Raw genomic sequence first — 27181 nt, 5'->3', positions numbered from 1 at the left:
ACAACAAAAAAGTGATAAGGAACAACTATTTGCCGTCATGTGTGACGGTTGTCATGTTCTGGGGCATAGATTTCTTCTAAAATTATAAATTGCTTGTTAAGTACACACAAAAGTAATATTTAATTAATGCTTTTAATTTCTTATTAAAATCATATTCCAGTATTTAAATTCAGGCAAGCAAACAACACTACAGTGAGACATGACAATTCACTTTGCATGCGACTCCAGTCACATAGTAAGGCATTAACTAATTCTAACAAAATAAATGTTTCAGTATGTCGTGGTTCAAAAACAAAATAGGTTACGGAAACTGCATATAAAGTTAAACAAGAACGATATTTAAGCCCTACCTTGCTTTTCCAAGAATAACCAATCTACCAGAATCAAAACTAGAGCGAGCTAGAAGACAATTAAAATACATGGCTATGCACATTTGTCTGTGACTATATAATGTTTCAGGGCTTAAAAATGTTAAAAGCGTCAACAACAGTTGTAAGTAAGATCAGGGTTTTCTTTGCTTTGTGGATGAAGTAGTATGCATGCCCACTTCCTGTTACATGTGATTCCCCTTGTGTGCTTCACTCTAAATTGCTTATAACACTGGAAATTATTTTGCTAAGTTTGCTTTGAGCCCTACTTTACATTTCCAAGTGCAATCACTCAACTGGATCCAGAATCAGGGAAAGCAGATGAGACCAAAATGAGAATGCACAGCCAAATCCTGTCACCTGCAACAGTCATCTCATGAATTGAGCCTTAAAATGATCCTAGCAGTGTAATTTCTTTCCTATAACTATATTTTCACTTTACAATATTCAAATCTGCAACCTAATCTATCAACTTGTAACACAAAATGCAAACTTACTCTACAGAATTAAACTTCCCTCATGTATAAGACATGAAATTGCTTCTCTAATAACTCTTCAGTTCTATTTGGTGTTTCCAAGTAAAATCAATCCACAAAACTTCAAAAGAAGTAGATAACGGGACACGATGTGCAGCTTCTGTCATATAATGGTCCCTCAACTGTAGCTAACAATGAAAATTGTTTCTGCAGCTAAATTTAACCTAACTGTTTTGGAGTCCACAATCAAGGGCTCTCAATTTCCATAGAAAACATGCATTTCATCAAGTTCCACAACAAACACACCTCACTGACCAAACAAAGAAACAAAGGTAATGACATGACAAGAACAACTACTGACTGTCATGTGGCAGTGCAGTCATTATTAAGCATAAAATAGTCCATGATTGACCATCAAATCCGAATTGTTCCAGAAAAATGATCTCTTCTAGGGCATGTCTTCCAAAAGTGCAATTGTTTTACCACAACTAAATTTAACTCTGCAGCATTGTAAACCACAACCTAGGATTCTCAATTTCCACACAAAGTATGAATTCCTCAAATTCCACACAAAATACACATCCACAATCAAACTCCAAAAAGCCAAAAACAAACAAATTTAAAAGCAGGACAAGAACAGCTAATGACTGTGATAGGTCATTTCCATCATTTATTGTGCCCTAAACGACCATTAACAGGGTAAAACATTCTACAGCTAAATTTAAGTCCACAGAAACTAAATCCACAACTCAAGTTTCTCAATTTCTGAAAAAAATGTAATGCTTCATATTCCACACAAAATATGCTCATTCACAATTGAACAAAGAGAAACAGAAAAATCAAAACAAGGACCAGAGGAGCCAACATGCTAGAGACATGGTGAAGAGTCCAGCCATGCACCAAAACATCTTAGCAAAGCACACTGACAGGAATACCATAGAAATCCATGGCTAAAAACCTCATGATAACCAGTATTCTCTCAATCTCTTCACAATCTACTGATCCAAACAGAGAACAAATCAAGATTAGCTAATTAAACCAGCGTCCACAGCAGAGATCTAGCATTTGAACCCTACAAGACCTTTCTAACTTTTATTCTCCTCTGCCTTAATTTCTGTCCATGGAGTATTCACAGTAAGTTCGTGAAATAAGCAAACTATGAGTAAGAGAATGATGATTGGGAAGCTGTGAGGATTCAAACCCATAATACTGATCAAGCAAACCATTGGTTGCAGATAAAAGAAAATAAATATCAGAATGCAAATGAAAGAACCCTCTTCGATGTAGAGGAAAAAATAATATTAAATATAAAATGAAATCAAGAGTGGATTATCTGCTGTTGGTGAAGGAAAAAGGCAGCATTTACCAGCAATCAAAGAAAAATACAGCAATTGGAAAAAATAAATGCCATGACAAACTTTACCATGATATATCCAGTTACTTTAGACAACTTTACACGTTTACGGTGTCCTACAGTTTTCCAGGAGTGAATTCTGAAGCTTGAAAGCTCACACAAGAAGCCTAACATGTAAAGAATTACACACAGTGTGTGTGTGTGTGTGTATAACTATATATATTATATTTGTGCTGCTAACCACTGTCCCCAAATTTTGATCCATTGTCACCCTCTCCCTCCATTCCAAAACTTTGTAGAACATAGGTTATGTGGAGCATCCTATCTCAAGTGCTGTCCTTTGCTCCATTTTATGAAATAATGACAGTTCCACAACAATCCCTACAATTAAAACAACAGCATCTCTACTACTTCACACAGAATAATATCACTTTCATTACAACATTCACACCTTGAGCATGTCAACCACACAAATCTAAAGCTGAGGCACCATAGCCATTATGTACACAATCAGGCCCTCTCCCTCCATTCCAAAACTTTGTAGAACATAGGTTATGTGGAGCATCCTATCTCAAGTGCTCCTTTGTTCCATTTTATGAATTAATGACAGTTCCACAACAATCCCTACAATTAAAACAACAGCATCTCTACTACTTCACAGAGAATAATATCACTTTCATTACAACATTCACACCTTGAGCATGTCAACCACACAAATCTAAAGCTGAGGCATCATAGCCATTATGTACACAATCAGGCCCTCTCCCTCCATTCCAAAACTTTGTAGAACATAGGTTATGTGGAGCATCCTATCTCGAGTGCTGTCCTTTGCTCCATTTTATGAAATAATGACAGTTCCACAACAATCCCTACAATTAAAACAACAGCATCTCTACTACTTCACACAGAATAATATCACTTTCATTACAACATTCACACCTTGAGCATGTCAACCACACAAATCTAAAGCTGAGGCACCATAGCCATTATGTACACAATCAGGCGCTTTAGCCATCACCACAATTTCTAATTATACTTCATCTACCACACGTGATAATTGCAAACTTTATTCAAAAGGCAAATTTGTTATCTGTCTTCGCATACCAAAATCACATCACTATCTTCACTGGGTGCTATTGAACTGTACACATTGTGCAAGAGGCATAATCCCTAGACAAAGAAAGGTTAAGCAAAGGCTATATCAAGCTTCTCCAAGTGGTTCAGTCACAAATTTTATTAGCAAGGTTTTACAAGTTTCATCTGAGGTTCCAGCAAATTTGTGTGGATATATATAGTATATTTTGCATTTTTTACTTTCATTATAGACTGTGCACCCTGCCGCAGCAGTGCAGCTAGGAGCAACAACTAGCTGGAGAGTAGAGGGAACCAGTAGTGAAGAGGTTTTGGAGTGGAAGCTTCCTCTCCCAAGAAAATTTTGTGTGACCCTTACAGGTGGATTTTTGACCCATGTTGCATACCCCTTGTATTGCAATACTATCCGTTTCTTATATTGTTCTAATAAAAACTCGCACATTGATTAGGGTTAAACAAGTGTGAAAAATCTTATTGCATTGTGAACAGTTGAGTTAATACACTATGTGAGTGCTGATTTTGATGGGTTTTTGCCCGAAAGGGTTTACCAAGATATATTTTCTTGTTGCATTTTGTGAGTGCCGTTATTTTCTTCCTACTGCATTAAAGTTTATGTTACCATTGCCTCTAGCATGCAGGTTTGTTGGTATTTTCTCTTCAAATTTCACAGGAAAAAAGAGAAAAGGAATAATAATATGCATTCATAACAGACTTAAATGTTTGGAATGCTTCCTTGTCAGATTCTATGGGGAATACTTTGATGTCTCTGATGATAGTTCCATATTATTCTACCAGTCTAAAGTAAACTTCAAATGATACTCTTAATGAGCAGTTGTGGAGCCAGTAATAGAGCCTCTAGCGCAGGCTCTGGGTTCGGTATAGTGAAGACAAGTTCTCACCCTCTTCCACATAAATAATAGAAAAGGATTTTAAGCCTCTGGGTAGCCCACAACAACAGAAGCTGTAATGCTTGGCCACATCACAGTTCTCAAAACAGATATTGGCCAGTCGACGATAATGTAAGTCACCAGAAGTTACCTGTGGAGCTGTGACCTAGCAGTGACTTGGTGCATTTACTGCCTCAATAACCCAAGTTCAAACCCACTGATAGGCTTCCCATAATTATGAGGTATTGTCCTTGGAATCCAGGTGTACAATATTATTTGTATGCCTTGGACTATATATATTGTACACTCCCCAGTTTTCAAAAAGGGGTTTACCAAAGCTTAAAAAAGAAAAAAGAAAGACAAGAATTAATCTGCCTTGTAATCAAATCAGCTAATGTGAAATTGTAATAGTAATCTGTGTCATTTCCAATCTTTTCTGAGGCTACTTAATGGAGTACATTTAATAAATGATTGATTTATGATTTGGAAGCTCTTGAAGCTTTTAAGGTAATTTTAAAGGATATATAAATCCATTGAAAAGAGCACTGACCTAAAGTTAATTCAAGATGACTCAACAAAACTCAAAGGAAAGCAGCTTGAAAAATTACATGTCTAAATCTCATATTATAACAATATGTCTAATGCCACCCTTATTTTAATAAGTTTCAAAGTTAAATATGTATCTCCAGCTTATGGAAGCTCTCATTCTTATACAAAGAATTGATTAGTAAAGCATAAATAAAAAGGATTACATTCTGATCCAAATTCTCACCACATTCTTCAAAAAAAAGAATAGAAATTTGCTTCAACCACTGACCCCCTAAGATTTGAACTCTTCGCCTTGCTAAATACCAGAAAAATAAAGTAAAAGTAGGACTTATCATAGTAGGTTTATCTGCATAAAAGATTTCTTCCACGAGTGTATAGTGTTGAAATACACTCCAGTTTCCGCGTGCTTTGTTTGATTGGTTCAATTAAGATTTATGTAGAAGCTCACTGCTGCAAATGTCTATGTCAGCTTTCAAACCATATATATAGGATATGTAACAATAAGGAATAAAAAATGTTTTAGTTCAAGGATCAGGAGAGTTCATATGAACAGTGCTCAATTATGATAATGATGGATTCTGATATTCTTTACGCCGAGATGATCTGTAAGCCTTTTAGTAATGTCTTCATTTAAGATTTATCTACTAGTATATGATCACAAATGCCTGTGTGAGTTTGCAAACCCTAATATAACAATAAGGAAAAGATACTGTTTATAATTACAACTTTATAGTTCAAAGATCAGTAGATCTCATATGCCGTTGCTCAAATTGTGGAGTTTATAACCTTTAACGTCTTTTAGGACAACTTGATCTGTACACCTTTTCTTCATTGTTTCAACCAATATTATTTATTATTTACTACCTTATGGCTGAAAATATCATGTCGATTTGCAAACATTTGTTTGCAAAAATAATTATCAACGAGGAATTGAAACTGTTCAGAGTTGAAGGATCAAGAAATCTCACCGTAAAAATTACAAAGATGATAACTTTTAACCTCTTGGCCAACTTGATTTGCAAGGTTTTTAATATTTTCTTGATTTAGGACTTATGTGCTAGCTAGATATACTGCTGTAGTTTGGCAAACCCTTGTTTCGAGAGCATATGTGTCTGCAGGGAAAGAAAATAAACTGCTTAAAGTTCAAGGACGGAGAGATACCTTGTAAACAGACCTCAATTATGATGATGATGACGAATTTTAACATTTTTTAGTACAACGTGCTCTACATGCTATTTGCAGAACCGTGATTTAAGATTTATGTATTTTTCAGGCCTCCGAATATCTGTGCAATTTTGCAAATCATTGTTGCAAAAGAACACATACGGAAGAAAAGATCAGGAGATCTCGTGTAAACGGTGCTCAATTCTGACGAGCATCACTTCTAAGGCATTCATGACCGTTAACATGTCTTTAATTCTTTTAGAAGAGTGCTTTTATGCGAGTTTAATCTAAGAAAACATTTCTCCAGCTTTGTCTGGTTACTCTTGATCTAGAAACGTCTGTGTATTGTATCATAATCCCAAAATCAGTGCAATTGTAATTGATGTCGACATTATGTAACCAGCGAAATATTGAAGATTAGATTGAAATAAAAAATTAGGTTTTGAGTATCAAAATAAGAAGATACCCTTGAATAAGAGCCAACCCCGAGCACTCTATCAGTTTCGAAATCATCCATGCGATACGCTTCCTGTGGAGCCCTGAAGGCAAAGCTCGGCGAGCGTTGAACGCCATTGCTCTTCCCGCTGTCATTTCCACTGGTTTCAACTCCATTAACATTGTTGTTATTAGTAGTAGTACTATTTCTGTTTGGAGGAGTGGCAGGGGCAGTATCCAAATCCTGTAACGACAATTTCACCTCTAACTCGGTGGCCAGCGCCGGATCACCGTGTAAGTCCCCCATTTACGGCAAAAATCTTTACTCACGACTGTTAAATCTGCCCCTCTGCCTAATCGCCTGCCATTTTTATACTTCTTTGGGTGGCAACTTTATTAAATTTGATGGAAGAAAGCAGGCATTTTTTTAAACCAATTGACTTAACCCTTCGGGAACTGCTTCATCATAGATTCCACCTGCCGGTCTGGCCTGACTCGTAAGAAAATGGGCATTTGATTGAATAAGGCGTTAATATGAAGTATACACATCGTTTATGTATCATACGCATAATGAAATTACACATTGAATTTGTATGTACCACTACCTTGTATTATTATTACATCGCACGGCATATACCCATATTAGAGGTATGGTGGAAGTACGATTTCACAAACTAGGCCAAACGAGAGGTATACACATTACATATGTATCAGACATTTAATATCACCTCATAAATGGAAGCATACACATAATATATATACCATTCATTGCTACGATGCATGGCTTATGGGAAGTGTAAAATTTTGTCGAAATGTTATTATGGTTATCATTGCAAATGACGAATATACACGTTGTATATGCACCCTCTATTATTCTTATAATTACATCGTGTGGCATCGGCGTACAAGAAATTATCTTTATTAGGCGGTCCATTGTCTCTATTGCGAAGTATATACATTGTATATGTGCAATACTTTATAGTACTTTGTGTGGATGGAAAGCATACACGATGCCGAGATTTCCGAGAAAGCTGAAAAAGAACAGACATAATTAACTGCCTTGTTTGTTAGTGTAAGAGGGCTGCTTTTTTTTAAAGAACAAACAGAAGATATACACATTCATGAATCATGTGGTGGGCCACACGACAAAGCTGACTCTATAAAGATGAGATCTAGACACCATGAATCATCTCCTCTACATGTAGATTGGATAAAAACTTACTCCGAGAGATATTTTTAGAGTTGCATATTACGGGAAGCTTATTGTGCATACTAGGGGAAGCTTATTAGTAGTTATAGTTAATTTTGTGTACTTTAGATCATCGGTATATTTTCAACCATTTTATTTGGTTATCTTTAATGTAATTTAATTGTTCATTAGTTATTGTTTTGGTTTATGGGTATTAATGATGTACGTTGTGAGATTCATTATGTGCACAAGGGTCAAAAAGTGGTCATTTCAAAGTGTTGTCTGATATCTACTTAAAAATGAATCAATAACCATGCACTACAACCACCTCAAAAATTGTCAATATTTATGCACAAATGCCCTAGTAGTCGTGTGTTATGCGTACCAATAAAGTTGCACAACTCCTCCAATTAAAATCCAAAAATTCTAACTTCAGAAGGTAAAACGGGCACATGTGAAATATATTAATGAGCTTTTAGTTATAGTTAATTTTGTGTACCTATAGATCATCGGTATATTTTCAACCATTTTATTTGGTTATCTTTAATGTAATTTAATTGTTCATTAGTTATTGTTTTGGTTTATGGGTATTAATGATGTACGTTGTGAGATTCATTATGTTTTGGGAAGCTTATTAGTAGTTATAGTTAATTTTGTGTACTTATAGATCATCGGTATATTTTCAACCATTTTATTTGGTTATCTTTAATTTAATTTAATTGTTCATTAGTTATTGTTTTGGTTTATGGGTATTAATGATGTATGTTGTGAGATTCATTATGTGCACAAGGGTCAAAAAGTGGTCATTTCAAAGTGTTGTCTGATATCTACTTAAAAATGAGTCAATAACCATGCACTACAACCACCTCAAAAATTGTCAATATTTATGCACAAATGCCCTAGTAGTCGTGTGTTATGCGTACCAATAAAGTTGCACAACTCCTCCAATTAAAATCCAAAAATTCTAACTTCAGAAGGTAAAACGGGCGCATGTGAAATATATTAATGAGCTTTTAGTTATCATTTTTTTGATATCTCTAAAGTTTGTAATTGGGAGGTTGGGCGAGCAAGGAGTGAACCATAATTGGACGTGCTCTTCCCCTAGTGATTAATAATATTGTATGTGAAAATGTAAAAAATTGCATGCATAAATTTTTAAAAGTACTTTTACTTATTAAAACATTCTTTTCTTTTTATATATATTTTAAAATTAAATTAATTTGAAAAGATTTAAATGATAGCCTTAATAGATGCATAGTAATAATACAAATAAGTAATTAGATTTCAAATCATAACATTTATTGATGTGATTTCTTATTGATTTATATTTTGGAAAGGTTTAAGTGAGAAACTTATCTTTATTAGTTCACATGGATGAATAGTAATCAATACAAATAAATAATTGAATTTCAAATCATATTATTTATTAATGTGATTTCTTATTGATTTATATCCAACAAAATGATTATTTAAAGTTTTATTTAGTTTCAAATTATATTATACATTTATGTGATTTTTTATATATCTAACAAAATGATAATTTAAAGTTTTACTGTGTGCTATTTTGTATTTAATTTGATTCATTTTTTCAAAGATCAATAATATTACTTTATGTTTTTCTCACCTACAAAATTTGCATTATTATGATGTTCTACATTGACTTTATTCTCCATAACCATTGATCGATTGAACTATTTAATTCATGATATAATATTTATTTTTTACTTCTACACAATTCTTACTCCAACTATTACAATAATATTTTTGTCTAGGTGAGGTGGTTATTGATATAACATCAAAGAATAGGTATATCTACCATTATAGTATAAAGCTATAAATGTGCATATGAAGAGCGTAATGATATGATATGAGGCAAGATACATACCCATTGAAGTGGGTCATTTTTATGACTAGACAACTTATGCTTGTGTGATAGAACTTGCACTATTTTAGCTTGAATTGTCATGCACACAATTATGTCCATCTATTTATTTAATAATAATAGTCATTGCAATACAATCTTAATAGGAGACTTTAGCGCAAATGAGAGAATTTAAATAAATGCATACTTACCACATTGATAAGGTGATCAACAATTGCACATACACTCAGAAAATAACAAAGGTATCCATGTTGGCTTATTCTTAATGTTGTTGTTTTGCTTGAAGTTTAACCCCACACTATAAAGAAATACCCTATCATAATTATTTGAATCCAAAACCTCTTTCTTAGCGTTGGCATTAGTTTTCAACTAAGGAGGCAAGTTGATCTATGTCATTTGATCTAATTTGTTTATACAATTCATAAAAATTTACACTACTAATTCTTAATTTATCCATTTTCATGAAAGCACCTCAAATAGTGATGTCCACTTAGTAAAAGGAGTCAATGGCATTATATCATTGTAGAATTTTCTAAGTTTCCCCATTCTCAAATACAAAGAGGATGTTATCAATATCAACAACACAATGGTTGCTACTGAGGGAATCACTCTTCCTAAATATTTTGAAGCGATGCATGAGACTCATTCAAGCTACACCAAAAAATGCATATGTATTTGACTATCTAGGTAGTGTTAAGATTTGTGGGAGAATTGGTTTCTATGACATTTTTTTTTTGATAGGTAATAGGTTGTAGCCGAATAATTTTATTAATTTAAAAATATTTTACAACCCGGTTCAGTATGGGCACTGGTAGGAAAGAACCGGGTAAAGAAAACCCCCGGTCTTGCCCAAGGAATTTCTTCCTAGTAGAGCTATTTACAGATAATACATGAATTGCTTTAGGCATTATTGCCTAACACCAGGACAGATAATACATGGCTTTACCAAGGAATATCTCCCCAAATACAACATGAGAAATACATTTATTGCATTGTATTATGCCTTAAATACATCTCCTACTACACAAGCAGTTACTTCTTTGTTGGCCTCTAATTTCCTTTCATCCACCTTCTCCTATCCTTGTCCCCACATTCATCCCCGAGTTAGCACCCATGCGACTCATTCTCCAATCTACAATGTTGCCCTGAAGTGTTGAAACCAGTACACTGCTCTAGAACTTGTTCGACAGATTAGAATGCAATAAATAATAACTAGTGCCCTCTTTTCTACTACATACCTTAAGGAATTTCTTCCCTCAAACCTTATATCAACAAGTAAACTCATTATTCAGAAGAATCCTATCTGCAAAAGTTCAACTTCAAAAAGAATTGATCATCTGCCTCCTGTTAGTGCATTTAAAAGATTGAAGGAAGGAAGATCCTAATCATGTTGATAGTGAGAGATTATGTCTCAATCATAGATTGATATCTTGAATATTAAAATGCTTAAAGAAGAGGGAAGCTAAATTTAAAAGACCTTCGTATCCTCATCCTGAGGTTGTATTTCATAAGGGCACTGATTAATCATTTAAGCAGCACTTAAATTCCCCACCAACATCAATCAAGAACAAGAATAATCATCTCATTGGTACATCATAAACAATGCAGACGAATATTGATAAATGAAATGTTTATAAAACTTCCTGAATAAAAGTATCAATCTCTATCCCTGTAATAAAATTATCGGAACAAAAGGAAAATCTACTCCAATGAGCATAGTAAGCAAACAAAGCATATTGCCAGTGAGTACCAAATTTTCCATGAAAAAATGCCTTTGCATATAAAATCAGAACAGACGAAGAATTTATGTGACCAGAAATATTCAATCTAAAAATATTTATATTTGAATGTGTACACACACACACACACACACACACACACACACACACACACACACACACACATATGAGTTTAAAGGGCACAAACACATAACATGATATATACTAGAATGATAGATTAACATATCTACGAAATTATAATTCCAATAATGCTCATAAAACTTTCTTAAAGCTTAGTCTATAGCCCTATTTTCAAAAAGACTGATAGAAAGTAATTATATATTGTTTAACGGATCAAAATAGTCATCTACTTTAATACCCTATAATATTTTTAAGGAACAATATATGCCTGTAATATGAGAGAATGTATATATGTTTGAAACTAAACTAAGATATCATTTTATACTAGAACTAATATAGAATGCATGTATATAGTAAGCAAACAAACTGGCTTACTCCTCCAAGAGACTGCAGTCGACGAAGTCACGGTTCATATCTTGTAGCTTGGAACTAGACGGCCCTACATCCCCTATGTGGGTGACAACACCTTTTGGTGCTTAAACAAATTTTTAGAATAAAGTATATATATATATATATATATATATATAGATATAGATAGATATACATCTGTATACATGTATACATATCTGTATACATGTATACATATATGTATACATATGTATACATATATGTATACATATGTATACATATATGTATACATATGTATACATATATGTATACATATATATATATGTATATATGTATATATATATTTATTTATTTATTTATTTATTTATTTATTTTTAATTATTAATTAATTTAGTGAATATTAATTAATAAATATTATTTAATAAATATTTTTTATATATATAATTAGTGGATTAAATGTTATGTATTTTGGGAATTTTTGAAAATGGGAAAAAAAATGGATATAGTTGGAAATTTAATAATATTTTCATTTTGAGTGAAATATAGATTTTAGATGTATAATTGCATATATTAATTTATATTTATTTTTATTTTTTATATGTATTGGAAAATAGGTAAAATTATATAAATGTGATTTTGGTGTGTAATTTAATGTGTAATGGTGATTTTTCAAATGTTGTATTTTGAAAATTTAGTTGGATTGGAAAACTTTGGCCAAATTGTATTTTAAACGAAATGGAAAAATAACATCATTATAGAGTAGTGAAGATGCATGTTTTTCATTTACTGTATTTGCATTTATTTTCAAATGGCAAGTCCTTGGTTATGAGTATTGGTTGAATCCATGTGGTTGATTCATAACTGGTCATGTCTCTAGTCAGAGAATTGTCAGTTGGTTATCTGTGTGCAAGGGCTTGTTTGGCCAAGTGGTTTTCTATTGCTTTGAACTCCGTATACTATTTCTTGTGTATACCTTGGTTTTGGGGAGTTCATCTGATTTGTGGTTAAGTGTCATATGGGAGAGTGGCTTTCGAGTGGGGGTCGTGCCCAAAGTGGTAAGCAGAGTAACCCATCAAAAGTTTGTCTAAATAAGTGATAACTTAATAATATAATGGGGGATTTGGTATTTCAAACACTAAATAAGATAATTGTGCCTCACTCATGGTTGAGTGCTAGTACAGACTCAAGATGCAGTGAGAAGGTCTGGAATGGCAAACCAACAACCTTGTCTTCACAAAAGGATGTGTTGGGTCCACATGAGACTTGGATGGGGCCAGAGGTTCGGGAGAGGCTACCAAGGTAACCCAGTGGATGGGGGTCGGTACCTATGGAGGCATGTCAGGGTAACCATACCAGCTATGCGATGACACTCTTCCCTTATGTTCACTAGTGTATAGTCATGTGTTGGATTTACTTGGAGCACTCTTGTGAGAGTCATGCTTGTGTGCTGGTGTCTTGTGTGAGTACCTGATGTATATGTGAGACCATGTGATGTCTTGTGGTGGCTTGCTTGAGGGCCTTAGTTTTATCTCCTAGCACGAAGGGGTGGTTCCTTTTGGGCCACATGGTCGGGTGGTAGTGCCACTTTCCATTGGGTATTTTGTTTGTGCCTTCTTGCAATGGAATAGATTCGCAGGTGCTCCAGATGTTTCTCTTGGATTCATTTCATTCCATTGTACCAGTTCAGAGCGTATTTGTATATCTTGGACCCTTATGTGGTCGGTTGTATCATATGTTATTTGTATGCCTTTTTAGCAATTGTAATTTGATGTAATAATTATGTAATTTATATGTGACTTGATGTAGAAGCTCTATTGTAATACTAAGTATCCTTGCAATGTAAATAAATGTATTATGATGTGACTTAGATGTTAAGATCTCTATCTCTGATTAAATCATTGTTGTAATGAAATTGAATGTGTGAATATGAATGAAGCATAGTAATGTTATTTTTATCACGTGCAATGTATAAACAATCATTGATTTGTATAATTAAGTAATTAATGGTTAAATGTATATCTTAATTGGATTAATTGACCTTAAGGAAAGATTAGTTTAATTAAGTAATTCAAGTTGGGCAACCCTTTAGGAGTTGTGTTAAGTCTTCCGCATGTGCAGCTTCTATTGCAATGTATATATTGTTCTTTAGTGTGTTTTTATTATTAAAATATATATATATATATATATATATATATATATATATATATTTCACTCTTTTCGAGTGTTTGTAGTTGTTTCCTTTAGGGTTTCTTGGTGGGGCATTACACCCTACCCTCAGAGACCGGGTGTTTCCAGGTTCCCTGCCCTCATCCTTGAATTTTCTTTTAATTCTTGCAGCCTTGAGGATAACCGATGGAAGGATTTGAATCCTTTCCATCGGAATTTCTAGCATGTCCTTCAGGGCCTTGAAGCCTTCCATTTTTAAGTACTCAACCCACCAGTTACCATTGGGTGCCTCCTTCAAATGTAGTCATTTAAAGAGGAAATCCACATTCCTTTTGATGCTTTCTCGACGTTGGCTAAAGGCTTCTCTATCCCTTATGAATAGCAATGATCGTTTGATAATGATCCTACCCTCAATCTAAATCCCGCCTATGCCAACATTAATACCATAATCTTCTGGGAAAGGAATCCTCAATTTGTCATCCACACTACCAACTACTATCTCTAAATTTCCCAGAAATTCCTCTCTAAAGATGGTCTTACATGATTGAATTACATCCCCTTTGCCCACCCCAATTATGAGGAGAATAGCAGTAAATGTGGTTGGTATATCACAGTTAACCCTATACCCGAATTTATTATTCAACCATTCATCCCCCAGAATTTCTTGAACGACTCTGCGAGATAAATCATCCAAATCTTGCAAGATGATTCCCCATCATTCAACCTTAATCTCTCCCCTAAAAGACATCAATCTATTGTCACTTGCCGAGATCAATCTCAAATTCGACTCCATATCCTCATAATATTTTGTTCATACCGCTCCAACCCTTAATTTTAAAACTCAATGATCTAGAAAATTCCTTCTCCGCAATTATTAATAATTAGGATCGATAAAGCCGCAACGTTTCGCATGCAAACACCAACTCTTAATGGCTCTATCATTAGTAGATAGCCACCAATTTGATAGCTTGCCTCACACTCCTCGGCTCACATTTTAAGAGGGGTATAACGTGGTCGATGATGCGATTCCTCATGATATATATATATATAGCTAAAATACCAACAACAACAAAAATACCACTACATATACACACACATGTGTGTGTGTGTATACACCCACCATAAGAACAAAGCTAGACAATAAAAACCAACCTGTAATCCTACCAGGATCAACTAAATTACTAATATTAGTTAGAATAGCTAGTATTATAAGGAGGTATGTGTTTGTGTCTTCCCTTGTTGATACAAGCGGCTAGCCCCTATACCCCTGTACGAATGTTATCTATATTTATCTCAAGACCTCAACCAATTATCTAGTTTTTATGTGTCTGCCATGTTCTACCATTTCCTGATCTTGCCAAGGATTTGAGATTCTCACCATGCTCCCTCATTACATCATGGTGTTCTCATCTGCTCCCTTATTCGCTAGTTCATCTTCTCAGGAGTTGTCCTCTCTATATTTGTGGTTGAATATTATCTTCTTGAATTATTGAGATAAGTATAGAGCTCTTGTGAGTATTGCATTAAGCCTCCAGTTTGGCATAGATCCTTTTCTTAACGCATTGATCACAATTGCAGAATCTCCTTCAATGGCCAGTTTCTCCACCCTCATATCTTTACACATCAAAAGCCCTTCCACAAGGGCCATCAACTCACCCATGTTATTAGTCTCAATACCAATTGGTTTTGCATACCTTGCCACCTCTATCCCATTTGAATTATGAAGACAACATCCTACGCTTGCTTAGCCTGGATTACCACGTGATGCACCATCGAAGTTGAACTTGAACCATCCCCTCTTAGGAGGCTACCATACACATTCTTCTCTTTTTCGTTTATTTTCCTTAGCTCCAAGCCTTACATAAGGAGGAATATTTAACCCAGTCCATTTGCCCCTCGTCTTCTCATCCCAGTAAGTCATCTTGGCCACCATTTTTTGTTGATTCATAATCATGTTGTTCACAATTTCAGTGATGGTGGCCTCAATTTTATTTGTTAGTTGTTCCCATCCCATCTTCTTATCCTTGAATACACATCTATTTTGCTCCTTCCATAATTCCTAGATAACAATAGAGGGTGCTACTACCCATAGGCTACCATACAAGCAACTTTTCTTTATAATAGGCCAAGCTTGGAACATACTCAAGATGGATTTGGGCAACTTAGCTCCATCCCAACTTGTTGCATAACCATATCCAACATTGGTTAGAGAACTTACAGGTCAGTAGTATGTGGTCTACATCCTCCACTTCCTCTTCACATAGAATACATTTCCTTGGTCCCTCATATCCCATTTTTCTGAGCCTATCAACTGTCAAGATCCTATTTTGTAAAGCCAGCCATGAAAACATGCCAACCTTAGGTGAACAATTCTTATCCCAACATAATTCCAGTGAGATATTTGTCTTGGGTCTTAGTTGTCTACTAACAAGGTAATTATATCCATCCTTAGTGTTGTAGTCTCCAGATTTCGAGCCATCCCAAACCAATCTATCAACACCTGAGTGGAAGGTAATATTCCTATGTCTAAGGATCCTAGTGAGCTCCTCTTTCTCCTTGACTAGGATGTTAATGTCAGTCAAATATTTTTATCTCCAACCTTTAGCAATTTCCCCATCCACTAATTCAATGTAATCCTTAACATATTTGCCCCATCGATTTTCCAAGAGGGTTTTAAAGTTTTCAAAGTTGGAAAGTCTTTCTATAGTTGTATAACCACCCCAAGAGTCTGACCATAACAGGGAATGTTCTCCATTGCCAAGGTTCTGTAAGTTAATTTTTCAATAATAGCGATTATGCACTCTAACATAAAGTTCCATATATGGAAGCCCCTTGGAGGGGATGCAGACCTAAAAATATTATTTGAATCATCGTTATTCAGGTATTTGTGACTTAAGATTTTGACCCATTTTAAATGAGGGTTTTTGTACATTCTCCATATTAGTTTAGCACCTAAATCCTTACTTTGTTCCTTAATACTTTTAATTCCAATTCCCCCTTCCTCCTTGGGCCTACATACCTTGTCCCATGCTAATAATGAGTTTTTCTTTCTTCCTCTCGTTCCTTGCCAGAAGAAGGTTCTCATGTGTTTGTTCAATTCTCCCTTCTTTGCCGTAGGGAGATTTATGCAGGACACTTGATAGATTGGCATTGCAAAAAGTATTGGTTTTAACATAGTTGATCTTCCTGAAGAGGAGAGCAATCTACCTTTCCAAGATTCTGTTCTATTCTTTATTCGAGACACCAACCGATCTCATAATTTTGTGGCCCTACAACCTTTATCTAGGGGCAACCCAAGGTATTTGCATGGCAGTTTGCCTTTTTTAAAGTCCAAAATATTGCATATTACATTTTTTATGTTCAAAACAATATTAAAGAAAAAGATTTATGATTTTTCCTAGCTAATTTCTTGTCCAAAGGCCTTAGTATAGGAGTCAAGTATATTTTCAAATGCTTGCGCTTCTTGTCTTCCTCCTTGGCCATACAACATTGTGTCATCATTCTACCTTATCATAGGCCTTTTTGATGTCTAACTTAATTAGCATGCTTGGATCCCCATTCTGCTGAATATAATGAATAGCTTCTTGGGCTATGATAACCCCATCATATATAGACCTCCCTGGGACAAAGTTCGTTTGTTCTTCACTAATTAAGAAAGGGAGAAACTTTTGTATTCTATTTGCCATGCTTTAAGTGAGTAATTTATAAATAGTATTACATAGTGCTATTGGCCTAAAATCATCAAAACTTTATGCCTTGTCTTTCTTGGGTATAAGGGCTAAGAAAGTATTGTTGATTTCCTTAAGCATGCTTCCTAAGTTTCTCACCCCTTCCAAGGCCTCTGCCATCTCATCACCTATGAAATGCCAGCATTTCTGGAAGAAGGAGGCTGGGAACCCATCTAGTCCTAGAGCCTTGTCTGGGTTCATTTGCATTAATGTTGCTTTGATCTCAGCTTTAGAAAATCTAGCCACTAAACTCTTGTTCTCAGCTTTAGAAAATCTAGCCACTAAACTCTTGTTTTGCTCTTCCAACTTCAGGATACTTACTAGTTACATTTGGTTGAACGAGAAAAGATTGTTTTACAAAAAAGGAAAAGGAAAGGTGAATTTTTTAAAAATCAATAGAGTAATTAGTAGAAGTAGAATTTAGACCAATATTGGAAGAATGGGTAGCATTCTTAGAATTATCATAAATAAAATCATATAATTGCCTGAGTAGGAATTGAAATTATAAAATGTTTAAGAGTTTGCAACCAACAATGGTCTTCAAACTATTATAGTCTTAAAGGAACAATGAAAAAGTATTGTCTTATGAAGAGATCACAAAGAAAAGAATGTATAATAGTGAGAGGAAGGAAACTGACAAGAAGATAGTGACAATCACAATTCCATATGAAACATAGTAGTGGTAGTGATGAAAATTTATGCAATTTGACTATATACAACAAAAGAGATGCATACAGTCTTGTTGAATTTTTATGTAAAGGTAGAGATCTTTCCATCATAGTCAATAAGATGTAGTGTAATAAATGGACAATAAAAAGCCAAAAAAGGTGAAGAATAAAACAGTCACAAGCAGTAAAAATAGAGTATAGTTTATGAAGGTATTGTAATGATGTAAACTAATATAACAAAGAATGTTAAAGACAATATTAATCATCATTGAATAACATTGTTCCTAGTATTGGAATTGTAGATGGAGGAAACAGGCTACTGAATCTCAGATTCAAAAGCATTTGAACATCCCACAATGAAGTGCCTATAAATCACATATACATGCAAACCAAATATTTAAAATTAAAACACACATGCATGCTACAAAATCTACCCCATTGTACTTCTATCTTCAAGATCTTGCCATTCAAGATTTGTGCTCTTAGATTTCAACACTAAGTGCAAGAAGCTGTGAAGAATGAAGATTTAAAATTAAAGATGTGAGATTGATCAACAAAATCCAAATGCAAGATAGTGGATGGGTGCTCAAAATGCAAAGATGATGAAGAATGCAAACTGACATAAGTTCAGTGCATAAAGATGAGATACCCAAATAAGAGAGGGGGCCTTGTTTAAATAGATTTTCTCTAGGCGAGTTCATGTTGTGGGATGAATATGGGATAATGCAAGATGAGTGGTGTAGGGAAGATGAGTGGTAAATGGGAAATGGTAAGTGGTTTGAGGGGATATTAAAGGGTTTTATTAAATAAATAGAGAAATGTATATAAGGTGAATGCATGATGGTGCATAAATCAATATGATATAATGCTTTATTTAATAAATTTAATAGATAAATGATGAGATATTAATAATAATATAATGAAAGATGGAAATTATGAATAATGAATTATGGAGAAATAATAGTGTAATAATAAGGATTCGCTCGATGTTCAAAGAAATTTGAAATTAAATGAGGATAAATGAATGAAAATTTTTATGTGTCTACAAGAATAACTATATAGGAGGTGTTCTAAATAGTTTTAGTTGTGTAATTTCAAGAAATGACTTAAAGAGAGAAGATGCTATTTAGAAGATGGAAAGACAAAAATATTTCTATATTGAAGAAGGATAAGGTAAGGTAAAGTCACACAATTTCATGATGGTGGCCTTCACCTTCATGTATAACCAATGTCCATCGAAATTCAGAAGGGTGGAGTAATGAGCCTATTAATTGTCCTATTTATTTCATGATTCTGACACTTTGCTCCATGTTTATAATGTCATTCTAATACATTTCTAAATTTACCTCTTTACCATGAAGCATTGTCTATGATAAATAATGATTGATAAACATTTGTAAGTTTCGTTAGTTGATGCTAAATTATGGTAATATATTATGATCAATGGTGATAATTAAATGTTAAGTATTTGAGAAAGAATTGAATTTTTATTTGTGGAAGGATTGATTCGTTCATTTAGCTAAAAAGGAGTAGAAACATTCAACAATTGTTAGCATGCAACCATTTTTTGAAATGAAGAGAAAATAGTAAAAACACAATATTAATTTAAAACATGGATATCTACCTCATTTCTTAATCAAATTTTGATTTTTAAAATGACCAGGAAAGCTAAAAAGGAGGGGAACAAAACCTAGAAGGATTTTTGAAAAAAATTAGGAAAATGAATGAGTTGTTTGTGATAGAAGTTGACTAATGTGAAATGTGGTGAATTAGAAGGACACGCACTTATTATTATCTCCACTATTTATTACAATTTAAGTTAAAATTTGATATGAATCACCATATGTTTGTGCACAACAACAAAAAATAGTTTTTTTCATATGAGAGTTCAAACAAAACACTTTTCCAATCGATTAGATGAACAATTGTAATAGGATTCTATTTTCCAGTTATTATTTTGTCACATGGAAGAATAATCCTCTTCTTGGTTTGGAGGAATGATGCGATACCTATTATTTTCGGTTAGATGTTTATTAGAGTTAAATATATTATAAATATGAGTTTGTAATTAAGCAAAGAGTGGTTGGATCATTATTATGTTTAGCAGTAGCAATTTTAGGGCAAAGAAAAATCTCTTCAAGGAAAATTAGAACACACCAAAAAGTTGTTGAATACAAATCCTAGTGTCACTAATCTATAATCTTCTATTATTTCTTTGGAATATCAACTTTGTAAACACGATATACATAAGGGAAAAGTTACTAAAATAAGGGCCAACCTTCATTGGGTTAAGGAGGGTACCAAAGGTTCTAAGCACTTATTTAATTTTCTCAATTACAAACATAAAAAAGAGTTTATTGGGGCAATTCTAGATGACTCAGGGGTCATTCATACTAATATCAGAGAGATTCAAAATTTATTTCAATTTTTTTATCAGAATCTCTTTAAAGAAGAGTCGCATTGGCAAGACATACAAGTTGTTCTAAAATATATTGTTAAAGATCATATTCCCAAGAAGGCAGACATTAAATTTAGTTGATTCTTAGATCATGATCTTTCTATTGAAGGATTAGAATAAGAAGTCTTTTCAATGCTTCATAATAAGAGCCCTAGGGTTGATAGCCTCTCTGCTAAGTTTTATCACACAATGTGGTAACATAATAAAAAAAAAATTGCTTTATTTGGAAGTTTTGGAGCAAGGTTCATTAGGGCATAATATTAATAAAGGCAAAATAAAACTCCTTCGGAAAGGAAAGAATGAAAATTATGTTTCTAGATGGCATCCAATTACTTTACTTAATAATTCTTATAAAATCATTGCAAAAGTAATAGCTACAAGAATCAAACATGTGATGAAAACAATAGTAAAACCTGATAAATAGGGTTTCTTGGTGGAAGGTTTATTCTTGATAATCTTATGTTGGCCTAGGAAACTTAAATGAGCTCAACAATTAGGACAAAATGCTCTTCTTGTAAAAGTTGACTTTGATAAATCCTATGATAGGATGCATTGGAGCTTTATCCTTAAGATTTTACAATGGCTAGCTTTTTGGTCTAAAATATGCAAACCTTGTTCAAATGGTATTTAATGATGCTAATGCTCAACTATTTATTAAAAAGTCTTTGACTGGTCTACTTTCTTTATAAAGATCTATTAGGCAAGGTTTTCCTTTGTCACCTTTCCTCTACGTTCTTGCTATTGATGATTTGGGTTATTTGTTGGAAAAATACAACCAAATGAACCTGGTTAAGGGTGCATCTATTCCTAATAATGCAGATATTATTAACTGACATTTTTTTGATGGCAGCAATGTCTTAATTTAAAATATTGATGAGTAAATTAAGAATGTGATGGAGGTCCTCAATCTTTATTGTTCTATTTTTTGTTCAAAGTTAAGACCGTTGTCACAAGGATTTGTACCCTATGCCAAACTCAAGAGCTCGATAATCCTGTGCAACATGGAATGATCTTCAGGCCTCTAGGTTGACTATTGTGAAGATCAATCTCCAGAATGAGCTGGTTTTCTTGATGAATACCTCCTAATCCTAATGATTGCTAGGGAAAAGGGATATAAATAATAATAAAAATAAAATTCTATAGCTAATAGAAGGTGATTGCACCATAATCTAGCTAAGACTTGCATTAGCTACTCCTCACAATTTGATTCAACATGAAGTAAAGACATTGTTACCTAATTTCGCTTCCTACTCAATCAGGTAGAGCTAGAACAACATCTACATTGAAAAAATTGAAAGTACAAATCTGATTATGCTTAAGTGTTCATACAAGTGAGAGATGCTATCAATTGAAGCAATAGATTCAATGCAAATGTTCTTCCAAGAAACAAGAGTACACAACCTATGTATAAAAATTGCTTTCTTTATTCATGAATTCAAAAAGTATAGTGTCCCACACAAGCCGTGGGAGTGACTCATTTAATACATTATAAAAGAAAACTATACATTTACAGAATAAAGCATATAAAAGGAGTAGGGATATGTCATTGCTTGAATGACAAATCCCTGAGGCTGAGTTGCCGCTTGTCTTCATGCTCCTTATGCTCTGCTTCTCCAAAGGTGTTTGTAAGAGATGAGAAAGTGGTGTTAGAGCTCAAGATACCTAATCATTTCATATGTAACATTAGTAAATGTACAATTCTCCTAATAAAACATCAAATAAGTCATGCAGTCATCTCATCCAACAAGGAAAAACAAATAAATCATCATCAATATCCATTAGAATTTGAGCTTCGTTGTTTCATCTAACATTTTTGTTCATTCTGAAAGTACAGGTATCATATTCATTGTTGGATTATTTTATATTGAAATCAAATATCATAACATGTGGAGTAAAATGGGCTCCCACAAAGGTTGAGTCCAACATGTTGCAATCTAATGTTTAATAGAGGCAAGGGTATTTCTTGTTTCATGGTAATTCAATCAAGAAGGGGTTCATTATTCACAACAGTGAATTGATGAATTCACTAATATAAATAACAAATCGCTACTCAATAGAACCACACTGACATAAGAAAGACAAGTAGCAGATTCTCAAATGACAATGACAAAATAGGGTTTTCCCTCAGTCAAAGGGATCAAAGAGCAGTAGTATCTAGGGAATTGCTACAATCAAAGGACAATACTTTCAAGCTCAAATGACAGTGGTGAAAATATGTTGCAAAAAACATAATACACGGCCATAACAAGAAGAGTATAGGTGTTGCAACTTTTACAAGGAGCTATGTTTGAACAATCTCTGAAAGCATTCATGAGATGCAAAATGAATAAATAAGGGTATAATAATCTTATCTTGCAAGTTACAATGATAGTTATTTTCATATCAAAGAATAGTGCTACAACAGAGATGGAATCGAAACTCATTGAGTTTGCAGTGCATTATGAAAATACAGAGCTTGTATTGGAAGATGAAGTTTAGACTGTCTTGGCAGCATCGGACATAGTCTGATTGAACCAATCCATGACAATGACAACAAATGAGAGATAGAGGTTACATGGTATCAATGAACAGTTACAAGGGATATTCACCATGTACAAAAGGAATAATGCAAAGTGTAGCCAAAAATGAAACTTAGATCAAGCCTTGGCTTGTACAATGTATGCTCAGTGAGAAAAGAAATATGTGGTTTCAACCCCTACATTATCACATCGCCTTCAATACAGATAGAGAGGATAATAAGAAGTTACCATCGAGCTTGTAAAGCTCCTAAAAATGGAAACATCAGGAAAAAGTTCAAGAGTTTCAAGTCACGACCTACCTTACGGCCTTAGAATGCTGCATCAAGATTGAAACAAGTAATAATGTACAGATTTTTCCAGTGGTGGCCTCAGTATAGCCTTCTACCTCTTTTAGAAAACCTACAAGACTTACAAGTATGGCGACACCAAGGAGTAGTGACAGAGCAAAGGGAAAGCATCGAATGCAAAAAGATGAAATGAATGATTTAGGATTCATGGTTACCCTAATATGGTCGAAATAAATTAGGCATTTTTTTGCCTTTCTTTTAACATTTCTCTTTCCCTACTAATATCCCTATGCGCATTGGGGTGCAAGATACGTTTTTACTTTGCATCTCCTTTACATTTAGTTAATATTTATTAAGCGATGAATTATAAACCACTTAATAAGTATTATTTATGAAGCAAATAATAACATGGGTTTAAGTATAAATGAAATAAGATAAATATTTGATAAAGTGGTAATATTATTTATGGAGCAAATAATAACATGGGTTTAAGTATAAATCAAATAAGATAAATATTTATTAAAGTGGTAATTAATAAATCACTTTATCAAATATTTTCTTATTGATAAGTCAAGAGATATTACTACATTTATGAAGGAGAGTCAAGTATATAAGGGTGGTTGTACAGGTGGGCAAATATGTGGAGGGAATACATGCCTTGTTTGAGTCAAATTGGGGACCGTTTAATGCATTTTTAAGAGCCTTTATGATAAAGGATGATGAGGTTTGAGTTTTTTTTCAAGTACATGCCTTTTTAGAGTTGTTTAGGGAACTAAAAAATAGGCTTTTTGAGTATGCACGACCAAAGGAGGTAGAGTCCTATTTTCATACAACTGCTTTGGGAAAGCAGAGATATCTCCAAGTTTTAATTATTGGAGTTAGTTCTTACTAGTCATTCTTCTTGCAACTTGTAATTTTCAAAGTTCTTTTTGTAGAAGTGAAGAGTTTGTAACTAATTTTTAGAGATTAATCCAACATTGTAACACCTTTTACCAGTAATAAGCAGTTTATGCCTTCTCATTATTGTATGCTTAGTGTTGATACAATTTCATGTGATGTTTCTTGTCCTTGTAATTGTATCTCATATTGGTAGCTGTATACATGAATACATACATATTTGCAGGTTATAAGTTGTGTCAGTTATAAATCAGTCTTAAGTTGTGAGAAAGAGTCTTTTTCCTCTTAGGATTGTGATTATTTAGCCTTCTTATAAATTGTTGATGCAAAGATTATGAATCACTGAGTTATGAAAGAAAACCATTGTGTTACTAGTTATTCTATGTTTTATTCAATTGTCCAAATGTCAGATTATCAGTTTGGTGTATCACCTTAGGTTTAGGCTTTCAGTTTCATGTTCTCCTTACCATTTTCTTTGCAAAAGATTAGTTTTAAGTAGTTTTTAGGTGAAGTATCAAGAGGAAGCCGACCTTTTTCGGAGGTTCATTCTCACTGCAAGTTACCCACAACCTGAGAGTGTTCCCATGTATCACTAGATTGTTGAGTTTACTCAGCAGGGTTGAAATCTAGGTGATAACAGACACAATTTAGTGTTAGCAATCTTCATACATCAACGATTTATAAGGAGGTTTAAGTTTTTCAGGTTTGTTGAAGAAGAAATGAATATTCTTACAACTTCAAACTATTGCAAGGGATAAACACAATTTACAACCCACATACATCAATTGCATTCCATTTAAAGGTGCTTAAAGGAGACATGAAAGAAGGAGTTTGCTTAATAACTCACAAAAATCACATCAACCACATATACAACACACAAAATAATATATTAGAATAGGTCCAAATTGCTATTTTATTGAAATAAAGGAGCTATTTGCTATTACAAATCTCAAAAAATGTGAGCTACAATCTATCCTTAAGACGTGAAAGAGATTTAAGAGATACAATACAAGCTAAAAGAAAGAAAGAACTGGAAAAAGAAAATAAAAGAGGAATTGATTGTGCCTCCTTCATTTGAGTTGAAACTGATTGCTTTTCTCTTGAAATCTTCATCCACTTATTTCTTGACTTCACTGTAGGCTTCTTTCTATGACTGTCATGGCTAGTGACTGAGGGTTTTGTTTCTTTTTTTCTTCATTCAAGTTTCCCTTATCACTATACCTTGCAGCTACAACTAATCTTTTCTTTAGTCATAGCCTTTGTCTTATTACATGTTCATTGTTTTGTCCTCAAGATTTGCTCTTAAACATATGAACTTTAATCTACTCATTTTCCCTTAAAGCATTGTGGAGTTGGTACCTCACTAAATTGAAAAATAAACTTCGCACTGCAACAAAAATTTCTCTTTAGCTGGCAAGCTCCAAGTTGTGAAGAGAATTTTTCTAGCTTCTCATGTATATTATTCATCTTGCTAGATGCCTTCTAACAAATGTTATGATGATTTGATTAAAATAATTCACAATTGATTAAAATAAACTTTTAACTTCTCATAGAAAATTAGTCTCATGATGTCTATATAATTACATATAATTATATTTCCCCTTCAAATATAGACATTATTTTATCCAATAAATGATTATACATTATCATTTTAAACAAAGTATTTGAAAGTGTTTATGCTAGATTTGTGAATTTTACTTATGAATGGCCAAAATTATAATACCATACAATATATATAAAAGAAATATAATATCAATGTCGTGGATATTATAATAGAAACTGTCATCTTTGTAATTATTACGTAGATAAACATCTAAAAGCAATAATTTTAAATTAATGTTAATTAATAATAAATTTTATGAATCTTTCATCATTAATACATCTAAAGAAAGTGCCAATATTTTTTAGAGGACAAATATTTTGAATCATTGAGCAATTTATTAGTATTAGAAGTTTGAAATATGTGTAAGAATAATTGATTTCTTTTGCTTTAGTGTTAAGGATTGGAAGGTAACTATTTCATCAAAATTGTTTAGGACATAACCATGACCTCATCCTTGTTGGTATATAGGTGCATAAATAATCAATCTCTTTTGACTTAGTGTCAAGGATTGAAGAGTATCTACCAAAATCGCTTAGGGTACAACTCCAACCTCATCAAATTACAAGTACATGAATAATTGATTTCTTTTGACTGTATAAACATTGAAGAGTATCCATTCCACAACACAATCCTGACCTCATCTCTTTTAATATGGAAAGAATATCTTTATGTATGATACTTGATCCCTAATAAACTATTCAAAACCATTCAAATTGACTAACAAATCAAAAACTAATTATCCAAAATCACAATTTTAAAACATATATATTTTTTATCATATAGCATGGTGTGGTCATTCAATGTACATGGTAAACATGCATACATACCATAGTTCAAAGTAACCCATATTTGATGTTGACCACTGAAAAAAGGGTTACCTTTTAACTATTACCCAAAGCTGCGTTCTGACATAGCCGGGCCCACCAAGGATTCGCACACTTTGAAGCCTATCTTATTTGGAAGACGTGCAAGGCAATCAATTGTATTATAATGTAATCTATGCAGATGTTTTATAATGATTGAATATGCTAGATTCGCAGATCGCATACGTTCAATCTCCATCTTTTCATATTGTACCAAGTTTATCACAAAATATCAACTTTGAGATTCTTTATATCTTTGTTCAATAATTAGAACATGGACCACAGAGCGAATAGAAAACTTTTTTGAATTTTATGTAATAATTACTTTAAACTAAAAACCAAATTTACATGAGTTTCAATCCCATAATTATTGCCATTTTAATATATTG

General features: G+C 33.4%; 1 protein-coding gene across 7 annotated transcripts in view; it reads right to left on the bottom strand.

Moving 5' to 3' along the window:
- The window catches only part of LOC131076613 (3-phosphoinositide-dependent protein kinase 2), a 107567-nt gene extending 100552 nt beyond the window's left edge, over nucleotides 1-7015 (bottom strand). For all 7 annotated transcript variants that reach the window (XM_058013886.2, XM_058013885.2, XM_058013884.2 and 4 more), the window contains exon 1: nucleotides 6357-7015. In XM_058013886.2, the coding sequence (XP_057869869.2) occupies nucleotides 6357-6632 (276 nt within the window). In that variant the 5' untranslated portion in view covers nucleotides 6633-7015. The remainder of the gene's footprint in view (nucleotides 1-6356) is intronic.
- Nucleotides 7016-27181: the final 20166 nt, after the last annotated feature.

This window comes from Cryptomeria japonica, chromosome 5 (assembly GCF_030272615.1).
Source record: "Cryptomeria japonica chromosome 5, Sugi_1.0, whole genome shotgun sequence".
Taxonomy (NCBI): domain Eukaryota; kingdom Viridiplantae; phylum Streptophyta; class Pinopsida; order Cupressales; family Cupressaceae; genus Cryptomeria; species Cryptomeria japonica.
This window is presented reverse-complemented; position numbering and strand designations above follow the sequence as displayed.